The sequence below is a fragment of the Tachypleus tridentatus genome, chromosome 7, assembly GCF_004210375.1.
Source record: "Tachypleus tridentatus isolate NWPU-2018 chromosome 7, ASM421037v1, whole genome shotgun sequence".
NCBI lineage: Eukaryota > Metazoa > Arthropoda > Merostomata > Xiphosura > Limulidae > Tachypleus > Tachypleus tridentatus.
Window position 1 is genome coordinate 49,468,374 of NC_134831.1, and position 12,058 is coordinate 49,480,431.

General features: G+C 33.5%; 1 protein-coding gene across 9 annotated transcripts in view; it reads right to left on the reverse strand.

The window, feature by feature from the left end:
- The window catches only part of LOC143255618 (forkhead box protein P1-like), a 155,301-nt gene that overhangs the window by 26,466 nt on the left and 116,777 nt on the right, over positions 1–12,058 (reverse strand). For all 9 annotated transcript variants that reach the window (XM_076511533.1, XM_076511541.1, XM_076511535.1 and 6 more), the window contains exons 5-7: positions 8,066–8,432; positions 6,302–6,485; positions 2,713–2,953 (exon numbers count right to left, since the gene is read on the reverse strand). In XM_076511533.1, coding sequence (XP_076367648.1) covers positions 2,713–2,953; positions 6,302–6,485; positions 8,066–8,432 — 792 coding nt within the window. The remainder of the gene's footprint in view (positions 1–2,712; positions 2,954–6,301; positions 6,486–8,065; positions 8,433–12,058) is intronic.

Sequence of the window (12,058 nt, forward strand, 5' to 3'; positions counted from 1 at the left end):
GTTGTTGAAGTTTCGTTCGATGAAAATTTCGATTCTAGTATTGAAGTTTTGAACAATCTTCAGAACTTTTAATACAAACACGTCAGCGAGAGCCAAGCTTACTAGGAAAAACATCCATTTGATGTCTTCAATTTTAAAAACGTAATAATCGTGAACAGGAATTCCAACATTATGATAAAAGCATTTAAGGAGACTATTGTTATCAAAGTAAGATAAATAAAGATAAGGGTCAGCCACTGAACATTGCACTATATTCTTTCATTCAAATTAATAAAGACCTGTTAGTTCGTTTTCAGTACAAAGCCAAACAGTAGACTACCTACACTCTCTCTATCGAGGGAATCGACCACCAGATTTCAATGTTGTAAGTCTGTAAGGTCACACTTGAGCAACCAAACTTATTTGGAGAGAAATAAAAATAACAATAACAAAGAAATATTAAGTTATAATTTGTGGAAGGTTCTATCATTCTAAATATCCTTCCACTGGCATAGCGGTATGCTTGCGGATTTATAACGTCAGAAACCGGTTTTCGATACCCGTGGTAGGCAAATCATAGATATCCCATTGTGTAGCTTCAAGCGGAAGTACAATGTTTAATATTATATTTTTATATAGTTATAAAATTTTAGAAAATGTATCTATTATTAAGTATTTGTTTCAATCGACTGGATCTTACAATTCTTCATCTTTTAAATTTGCAATAGTCTAGTTAGGTTTATGCTAATAAAAATCTTACATAATAAAATTCCAGCTTGCGCAGAGAAAAATGCCTTAAACAATCTTAAACAAAAAATTATATATGTAGAATAATGCTTCAGAAGTTATAGTTTAAACGCCAAAAGCCGGAAAAGCACTTGAAACCAACAGAATTAACATTTGTGATTTAAAAAAAATCCTAAGCTGCAGATGCTTTGCCTCCATAATCCTCTTAATTTGTCCATTTTAAATTCATGCTTCTGGCTTTGAATCTGAAATAAATAAATTGAAAGGAATATGGAGAGGACCCTTTCGTTGTTTAAGTGATTTTTATTACAAATTTTAGGCCTGTGACATGTTATATACAACGAAAAATATTAGAAAACGAAAAAACATCAAACTAAAAAGAAGTATATCCATCGCAACGAATGAAAACAAAGCTTAAAGTTTGTAGCTAAAATGTTTAAGTTAATGCAAATAAAAGTTAAAAAAGTTAGAAACTTTCCAAATACTTCAAAATATTCACCTCACGTAACAGAAATAATAAATTCAATAAGTAGAAATATTGCTGTGTTAACGATAACAGTTTTGTGAAAAAAATTATTTTTACGTACACTGAATTAAATAATAACATAATATTGATATTCTAGAGAAAGGATTATCAAACTGTGGTATGCGTAACACTAATGATACGTGGAGCTAATTTCGGTGGTACGCGTACAAATTAATGTAAAAATTATAAAATTTACAATAAGAACCGTTAGAACTTCTCGCATACAAACAGATACCAATCTCCTTGCCTCCAGTAACACAGCGGCATGTCCGCAGACTCACACCGATAAAAACTGGGTTTAGAAACTCGTGGTGGGCAAAGCACGGATAGTCCATTGTGTTTATTTGTGCTTAATTCCAAACAAACAAACTCATATCCTAACTTTAAGACTCCCGACAGAATAGACGCGTGTTTTCTTCCTTTCAAATTGTCAAATATCGGATCTTCATTTGTGCCAGAAGAAACAATCACATAATGAGCAGTCATAGAAAACAGTAACTTTCCCTCTTAATGTGTTTTTCTTTTTAAAATTAAGCATGTTTTTGTATTTCAAAAATATTTTAAATAAAAAAGTTATATGCGAGCCTTAAAAATTTGAGAATCACTATTCTAGAGAAAGTGCATTCATACATTCTAAAGTTTATACTAGCGATAATTTAAGAATCTATTTAAACAATGTTTAGCTAAAATAACTACAAAAACGTTATGGATTATCGTAACCATTAAAACGTAGTTTAAAATGTTTGTTCTTTAATTTTGTGCAAAGCTTCTCGTGACCCATCTGGGCCAGCTATCACTATTTTTGAAGTGTTAAACCAGAAAGAAATTAACACAACCCACTGCTACTTCTTGGAAAGGAATAGAGTTCAATGATTTGTAAGCCAAAGCTATAAAATGGACTATCTGTGCTGTGACTACCACGGGTATTAAAACTAGCTTTTTAGTGTTATAAACATTCAAACTGGACGCTGAGTCACTGGGAGTATGATCTAATGAATTGGAAAATTGAACATAACATTATAAGACCTCAAAGGCTAAAAAAGATAGGTATGTTTGGCGACGGGTTTCGATACCGCAACCTGAAGATTGCGAGATAAGCATTCTAAGCGCTGATAGAAAAGGAAGTAATTCATAAAGTAAATTACTATCTACCAAAACCGTCCCTAATTTAACAGTGTAAGATTAAAAGGAAGGCAGCTAGTCTTCACCACCCACCGCCAACTCTTGAGCTACTCTTTTAGCAACGAATAGTGGGATTGACCAACCATTATAAATCCCTCAGGGCCGAAAGTGCGTGTTAGGTGTGAGGGAGATTCGAACTCGCGACCCTCAGATTGCGGTTTGATCACCTTAATTGCCTGGGGCATATTCTAACATTTAGTAGTAACTGGTCGAGTAAAAAATGAGAGGTTTGTGATCGTGTTTCATGAGTACTACGCCAATATTCACGTTATCTTTACCTGAGAGCGGACACCCTTTATCACTAAGACGGCGTCGGATTGGTCCAGCAGTCGTAGGAGTTGGAAGGTGTAAAGGTGGAGGATTTGGTGGAATAAGCCTTGGTGTAATTGCCATCAACGGTGCAGAGTTGGCCATTGTTGTCAAAGCAACCGAGAGGAGAGCAGCAGGAGATGAGTCTGACCCAGTTGAAAGAGAAAGCTGTGGTGACGTAGACATTGGTTTGGTAAGAGGGGGAAATGCCTGTTCAAAAAATTAATAATTAAAACTATAAAAAAGTCATATTTAATACATTCTGTAATGGATATCAACTGCTTGTTTTTGAATTGCCCGTAGGACAGCATTTCTCCTAGTAAGAGTAATTCTTTAATGAATAATGTTCAATTATTCATAAATAAATTGTTTATTTGTTTGTTTTGAATTTCGCGCAAAGCTACACAAGGGCCATCTGCGTTAGCCGTTCACAGTTTAGCAGTGTAAGACTAGAGGGAATACAGCTAGTCATCACCACCCACCGCCAATTCTTGGGCTACCCCTTTACTAACGAATAGTGGGATTGATCGTCACATTATAACGCCCCCACGGCTGAAAAGACGAGCAAGTTTGGTGTGACGGAGATTCGAACCCATGACCCTGAGATTACAAGTCGAGCGCCCTAAGCACCTGGCCATGTTGGGCCTAACACAATTTTATCTGACGTTTGTTGCACTTTATAAACTTGTTCAACTGGCTCTTAGCTGTTAATTCAGTTTTTACCTGTGGTTCACGGCCACATTATTTTTACTAGTGGTAGCTATTTTGCTATTACTACTATTAACATACATTAATGATAGATGTTTTTGAATGGTTGTTCAAGACAACGATTTTTGATAACAAAACTTTTGCCAGACAGGCACTCAATAGCACTCCTCTTGTTTGAGAGACTAGCAGTTACATGACAACATTTATAACTACATACATCACGTGATTAAAGAACACTACGAAGTTTAAAGCTCTTAGTTAGGTAGTAGCAGTCTTCTGGTAGATGTACCATTTTTAGATATCCTAATAAACGAAGCGATTTAAATATCTAATTGTGGGAGCTTTAAAAAGTGTTCAAACAGTGTATGAGATTAGAATTATAACTTTATGTAATAAAATTTTTACTTTTTCTTGTTCCTGGGCAGAAAGTGCTATTTCCCAATTGCTTACGTCTAAAGTAAATGGAAAAGACCTATTTTTATCTTCAAACTTTGCTTTTGTGACCTGGGAACGTGTAACGAAAATATGATGGGAAACTATATTTTGGGGCTGATACGTGAAAGTGATTTACATTACAGTCGCAAATCTTGAAAAACTACTCACTTCTAAACATTTTCGTTCATTTTTTGTAACTTTAGTATAAAAACATGTACATCTTGATTCATATGTTGTTTTATTCAGACCTTAACCCGGCATAGCCAAGTAAGTTAAGGCGTTTGACTCGTAATCAGAGGATCACGCGTTCAAATCCCCGTCGCACCAAACATGCTCGCCCTTTTAGCCGTGGGGACGTTATTAAGTGACGGTTGGTAAAAGAGTAGCCCAAGAGCTGGCGGTGGGTGGTGATGACTAACTGCCTTCCCTCTAGTCTTACACTGCTAAATTATGGACGGCTAGCGCAGATAGCCCTCGAGCAACTTTGCGCAAAATTCCAAATCAAATCAATTCAGACCTTATGTAAATGAAAATGTGCAACTTTGCCCGTTTTTGCATAGAAAATAGGTTAATTTCTAAATTTCATTATCCAGGTCACAAAAACAAAGTTTGAAGGGAATAATGGTCATTTTCTGTACTTTTACAACATAAGCAATTAAGAAATAACACATGTTTGTGTTACATAGTGTAATTCGTGCATACATTTATATAACTGCTATAAAGTACCACGATTTCATCTAGATTTGTTTTTACTTTACAAATTATTAAATGTCATGATGACATTTAAAAACCAGCTTATTTGAGAAAGCATACCACTAAAGTTAATCCGTAAATCCAATTACTGTGTCTCAAAATATCAACAATCTCAACTCAGTCTTTCCCAGTCTAACTATAGCGCATGACTTAAAACTTTGGTGAAAGTGAACGCAATTACGTGTTCTTTAAAAATGAAACATAAACAGAGCAAATACCTAAGTAATACCTGTTATCATACCTCATATTCTCACAAGTCACATATAAAGCTTTATTTCATAGAAGTTAGCTATGGTGATTTTGATCGGACTTGCAACTTTCATGAATTACAAATAAATGCAAAGATTGTTATGTATTAAGAAAACTTTAATTTGTACAAACAAATAACTAACAGCAATTTCAAAATTACTGTTTTAATGTTATTCTGAACTTTTATAAATTTGTTAAAATCTCCTACAAATATTTTATGATACATTTTCATAAGCCAATGTAATAATGATCCAGTATTGTTACAACAAATACGAATTTTTAGTACCTTTTTATTTGTCGCATTGTTTTATTGTTAGCAAGAGGTATTAAATATAATTCATTGGTTTATTGTCAGGTGTTACGCTTTGAGATGTTTGGTTTCTTTACGGGTAGAATGTATCCAAGATAATATGTAGCACCTTTGAAAAAGTTAACAGGTTAATATGAGAATATTTTCCTTTGGTGAATCCATGCTATAATGAAGAAATAGGTATGTTAGTTGTTAAGATTATATCTATATGAATATGGAATTCAAAGGAAGTTACGTTGTTCTATAAACTGAGTGTATTAACCAACATATGAATAGCTAACTTACTAAGAAGTAAGATATAAACCTGCTCGTCAAGAAATCAAATTGGATCGGCTGAAGAATCCTCACCCCAGATTTTGACAGGTAATTCTTCAGGTGAAGAGCGGTGGAGTGATGATTACAATAAATATTGTGTATTTTGTAAAATTGTCAATATTATTTTTGTATATTACATCACCTATGTATAATCAATTTTTGCGTGTATTATTCTTGTAATTTATGTAAACCTATTGATAAAGGTGTATGAAACACAAGATTGATTTTGTTTTCAAATATTTTATATTTGTATAGAGTAATGATTCATCACCTGGGATAGCAATTCTTCAGATAATACATCAAACCTCTGAAAAGTACAAGTTTTGAGTGTAAGTGAACGAATTGTATTTAGTATATTCAGATTGTAATTTAAAATAGCTTGCGAAATTAATATACCACACGTATCATAAAGTGCGTCTTTCAGGTGTTCTACATGATAAACTTTTCACCATCTAAAATAAAACTGTTTGGATTACGTACACTGTTTTACAAATGAAAACAAGTTTTACACGTATACAGGGAATGATAGATGCGAAAGTAATAAAAATTCTTACCTCTGACTCTTCATTGATTCTTGAAATTTTGATTCTTTTCACATTCTTATACAAATTGGTTACGTAAGGATCGAGTGTGCCATAAAATATGATAGAACTGTAAACATTATATGACATTGGTATTTGAAATTGCTATAAAATTTCTGCAACCTATTCAGTTCGTTTTAACATACGGATTCACTGATATATTAATATGCTCGAGAAGTTCTTTTTTATGTTAAATAGGTTACTTACCAACTCTTGTTTTGAAGAATCAGGTGACAAAGAATTTGAATTCCTCATGTGAAGATGTTTCATCATAGCTTGAAGCCTTTCCTTTTCCTTGGTAAGCTGGATTTCTAGTTGAGACACTACTTGCATCTGTACTCTGGCCTGAGCTGTACTACGGTCGTCAAGCTGGTGCTCCTTGTTTAAATGTCTAGGATACATAAGGACATAAAGAATGTACTGAGTGGTGCTTACAAACAAAACACGAGTGTATTACAATTCTTTATTTGTTTTGGTGTGCCCTAAGTATAAAACGCGGTATGGACTAGGTCAAGCTCCGTCGTTAAGTTTGTTCTCAAGATTATGAACAGCATCTTTGTAAATAAACGATAGAGTTTTATTTAAACCATGCTCAGTGATAATTTTTAATGAAACTCCGTTGTCAATACTTCATTTCTTGAACTGTTATGAGGAAGATTCTGTTAGAAGATAGAATGTTATTATATAAAGTGAAAATATTTTCAATATTTCAACCAAATTTACTATCTCAAATGCAATAGGAGAAATAGATTTGCTTTAAAATGGCAGCTACGAAGTTAAAAAACTGCCACCAGATATTTACAAATGTTTCTCTCTTTTTTTTTTTCTTTTTGAGAGGGGTTGCTCTTCCAGTAGCTCAACAGTAAGTCTTTGTACTTATGATGCTAAAAGGCACAAACAGTTCATTATGTAGCTTTGCACTTTTAACAAAGAGCTGAATAATTTAATATCTCCTACTTCGTAACTTCAGATTTTTTTTGACTCAGAGTAAAATATTTTTTATCAGCATAACTTTTTTTACCAAATTATTTTAGTTTGATGCATCAAAATATCTAGAAATAAAGCATAAAATTCCCGTAGTTCCCGTAATTAGGTACTAAAATACATAAGATGCGATTATGGTATTCGTATATTACGATATATACACATGCAGATCAACACACCTGTAAATGTAATATCCGTAGTGTTACACCCAAAATAAAAATATATCTTTATGAATCATAAACTTTGTTACGACGCATCATAAGACATGAAAGTGTTGCTTTGGTAAATGGAAATCTTAACATACTAAAATAAAACAAATATCAGAAAGAAATACCAATATGATACGAAAGGAAGAATTTCCTAAAATATTTTCCGAACTTGTTTTATTTTCTACTTCTTTGTAGACAAATAAATTTAACTACATTACCATAAACAGAAACTTTTTAGAAACTTTGGGCTCTAAGTTTCCAATTTATCATATTTTTAGTTTGTTTGTTTGTTTTTTGAATTTCGCGCAAAGCTACTCGAGGGCTATCTGCGCAAGCCGTCCCTAATTTAGCAGTATAAGACTAGAGGGAAGGCAGCTAGTCATCACCACTCACCGCCAACTCTTGGGCTACTCTTTTACCAATTAATAGTGGGATTGACCGTCACGTTATAACGGCTGAAAAGGCGAGCATGTTTGGTGCGACGGGGATGAGAACCCGCGCCCCTCAGATTACGAGTCGCACGCCTTAACCCACCTGGCCATGCCGGGCCCAATACTTTTAGTATAAGCTGAAGGTTTAATTCTAGAAGATTTTATACGCTATATTTTCATTAATTACTCAGCTAATACAACACTTGCTAAAAACAATTGAATTAATCAAATATCCTATGTATAAACGATATATCGAAATAAAAAACATTCCTTTTACCAAAATGAAAACATGAACGTTGTTTAATGAATATTCTTATAATGTTGGCTGGAATAATGCATAAGCCTACCTGTTAAATGTTTGATAGCTTTCACAAACAGTTTCACATCCAGGCCATTTACAAACACCATGACCATATAACGGATGCTCGAGAGGTCCTGATGGCCTGTTGCTTTCATCTTTTAATAAAGAGTTGGAACTTTTTTGTCCACTGACACCACCAATGGAAGCTGACACAGAATTTGATAAACCGTATCCTTCTTGTTGTCCATTTATCAAACGATTTGGAGCAAGAATCGACAAGGCTGTATTAGATGTTGTAGAAACTGCTGTAGAACTATTGTGAATCAATCCATTCAATCCCCCATTTATAGAGCTTTCATCTAAGCCCATTGTTCCATCTTTCCACAGATTCTGAAGGTCACTGGAAGTAACTCCTGACAGCAATGAAATGTTGTTTATTATTGCACATTCCAGAAACTTCAATACAGTGAACATTTTTAAAGGTAAAAACAGATTAAGCTAGCATAAAATAGACATGGGGATTACCTTATTTTCAGAGTACATATATAATACTTCATAACTTTTAAATAATTAGAGTATTTTATTACATGTACAATACTTTATATAAACAAAAGAAAAGCTAATAAATATATAAAAAATAAAAAATATAGCATATAACATGGAAAACAAATGCACGAAATTGTTAATGTTTTAAAAAATAATTTAACAGCATAATCATAATGTTTTTAACAAATTAGTTGATAAAATGTTTGACAAATATAAGAACGCAACGTAAATTTAATTATTATTGATCAATACAAAGATTAATATCCATCTTTGTCACGTGTATCTTTCTATTTTAAAAAGGCCTTTTTGTCTTGCCGGAAGTTTATTCCCAGACCATTATGTAACTTTGTGGTAAAAACAAACAAGCAAAAGTCTTGTATTTTTTGTATGTTTGGTATCCTTAACTTTCAAAGGTTTTTACCGCGACACACTGAACTTGTGTGCTCCCTGAGTGTTCCACCCATAATGCTATACATGAGTATATATATATATTATTATATATATTATGCTTCCAAGAACGTATGTAATTCTAAATAAAATACATTTTGTGCTGCATTTTTGCTAAATCTGCACTCTTAACTATAACAAGATTATTCGTGTACATGGTTTCATAAATCAAAGCCGAAATGATGTTTTGGTTTTGGTTTTATACAAGGTATTTCACAGAACCTGATTGGTATTATATTATTTTATGTGTCAGCTTTTAAACTGTTAAACAACGTCAGTAATATATTAATTAATCCTTTGCAAGGACGAGATTAAAGTTACATCGTATGGTTGTTTGATTCTAAAGTTCTAGGGAAAAAAATATCTGTAATGTTTTTATTCATCGGATCCTAGAGTGACTGTGATTGAATGTGTTAGTGAAAAAGTACTGTACTGAATCCTTGGAATTGTCCTAAATAGAACAGCAAACAGACGATTTCTTACACAGAATATAAAAGAAAGAAAGATGAGTACCAAGTATTTACATTTCAGTGCGAATGTTATACTTTCTTGTGGCAACAGAGGTTTGGTTTGGTTTGAATTTCGCGCAAAGCTACACGAGGGCTACCTGCGCTAGCCGTTAATTTAGCAGTTTACGTCTAGAGGGAAGGCAGCTAGTCATCACCACCCACCACTCTTTTACCAACGCAAAGTAGGATTGATCGTAACATTATAACGCCCCTACGGCTGAAAGGGCGACCATGTTTAATGTAACGGAGATTCGAACCCGCGACCCTCAGATTACGAGTCAAGTGTCTTAACCACCTCAGGCCATGCCGGGCCGCAGGTAACAGAGGAAAGTATACATTTGATTTAAACCTCTTCTGCATAATACAAATCTAGTAGAGGGGACGTATTAATAGTCGACTAATGAAGTACCCTATGTTCACAAGTAGAAAAACTAATATTCTATATGTTTATAATCCCACCCTTAACAGCACAGTGAATTTCATTCTCAAATCAAAACAAACAAAAACAAAAAATCTATCCATTCAGAAGAATTTCTATTGTGTTTACGTAATTAACAAAATACTGGAGTCATTAATTAGAGCTTGAACAATCTTGACAGTCTTGAGATTAGTTTTATTGTCTTGTCCGTCTCAGTTAGCTTTTGTTCTGAAAAAAACTTAACATAAATCATAGTAATTATATAATTTGTACTTTACATCAAACCAGCTATGATATGAAGATTCTCATTAATTATTCTAATAATATACTATGTTAGTTATGCTTACAAAAGGAAGGAGCTGAATTTTGTGCAAGATTAGGCGTATTATAGTAGATTATATTACAAACGTTTATTGTTGTGTTTAAGTAAGAACTTTATTTATTGATCAGCGCATTGTTATTTAAGTTTGTCCAGATTATGTCCGAAATAAATAAAAGTCCTTCATTACAAGATACGTGGTTTAATGTTAGCAAACGTCACAAATAAGATGAATAACAGTTTCGTGTGTTATGTTTTGTTCTTTGACCCATTTAAATTATTATATTCTTATCTGAAAGATATTGAACGGAGTTTTTGTTACTTCAGGACATCTAGAAAGATTGTTAAGTGAATCCGTTTTTGTGTTTATTTATTGTGAAATGTTTCAAAAATAGCAGAAAATAAAGTACAACAAATTAAATTAATTCAAATGCACCAATACATTTACACTTTTAAATGAGCAGCAGGAGAGTATTTCTTTCTTTTTCCAGTGTACTATTTATATATGTAAAGAACAAAAAGCGGCTTCGACTTCTTCAAAATGGTTCTTATGAAAGATTTCACGTTTTATAGTGTATCAAGGTGGTTCTCTTGAACATAAAATATCCCTCCTAGAGTAAGCAAACACTTTCTTAGCAGCTTCGTCACTAAACCAGAAAATAGTAATGTAAAATAAATAAACAATTCATTCAAATTTTTAAAAATTATTCACTACCTTATAAGATCTAGTTATTTATAACCCGCTACACCCAATAACTCACTCTTAATAAAGGATTTTTACTAAGCAACGAACCAGATTTTGATGCCCCTGGTGCGGGCCCGGCATAGCTAAGCATGTTAAGGCGTTCGACTCGTAATCCGAGGGTCGCGGGTTCGAATCCCGGTCGCGCCAAACATGCTCGCCCTCCCAGCCGTAGAGGCGTTATAATGTTACGGTCAATCCCACTATTCGTTGGTAAAAGAGTAGCCCAAGAGTTGGCGATGGGTGGTGGTGATGACTAGCTGCCTTTCCTCTAGTCGTACACTGCTAAATTAGAGATGGCTACCACAGATAGCCCTCGAGTAGCATTGTGCGAAATTCAAAAACAAGCAAACAAACTATTACAAAGTGACTAAAAAGTGCTGTTTCTCGTATGTCAGTAAATTTCGGGGCTAACAACAATAAAATTTAAGTTACAGTAGCAACGGTAAGCACAACACGCATAGTCACTTAAAAATAAACATCCAAAGGGTGCTATTTCTCTATTACAGCTCGTTTCGTAAAATTAAAAATTATATATTATAGATTATAAACTCTAATGTGCAAAAATTGTTTTATTAAACAAAAATGTATTTTATTTTAAAGAGAAGTAAGAGCAAGGTAAAAAATATCTACTAGTATACACGTTAATAGGCAATGAAAAGATAAAAAAGATGTTTTGAAATATTTTTATACAAAAGTTGCATAATATGAAATTAGGGGTAAAAACTGTGCACAGTATTTACTTCTAGAGAAACGTGACTAATTCAACTATTTTAGGTTTGACTGATTGTTGCGGATATTCGCTCAAAGCTACACAAGTGCTATCTGCTCTGCTTTTAATTTTGAGTTAATAGACTAGAGGAAAGACAACTAGTTAAAAACACCAATTTTGGATACCTTTACTCTGACCAAATAGTAGGATTCGAGCGTCACTCTTATAACGTACCCATGGTTCCAAAATGCGGAACTTGATTTTTTTTAAGGTAATATATTTACAGATCCACAAATCGGCACGTTTATTTAGGCCTTGCGCCATTCAACTGCTTTAGGAGTAGTTG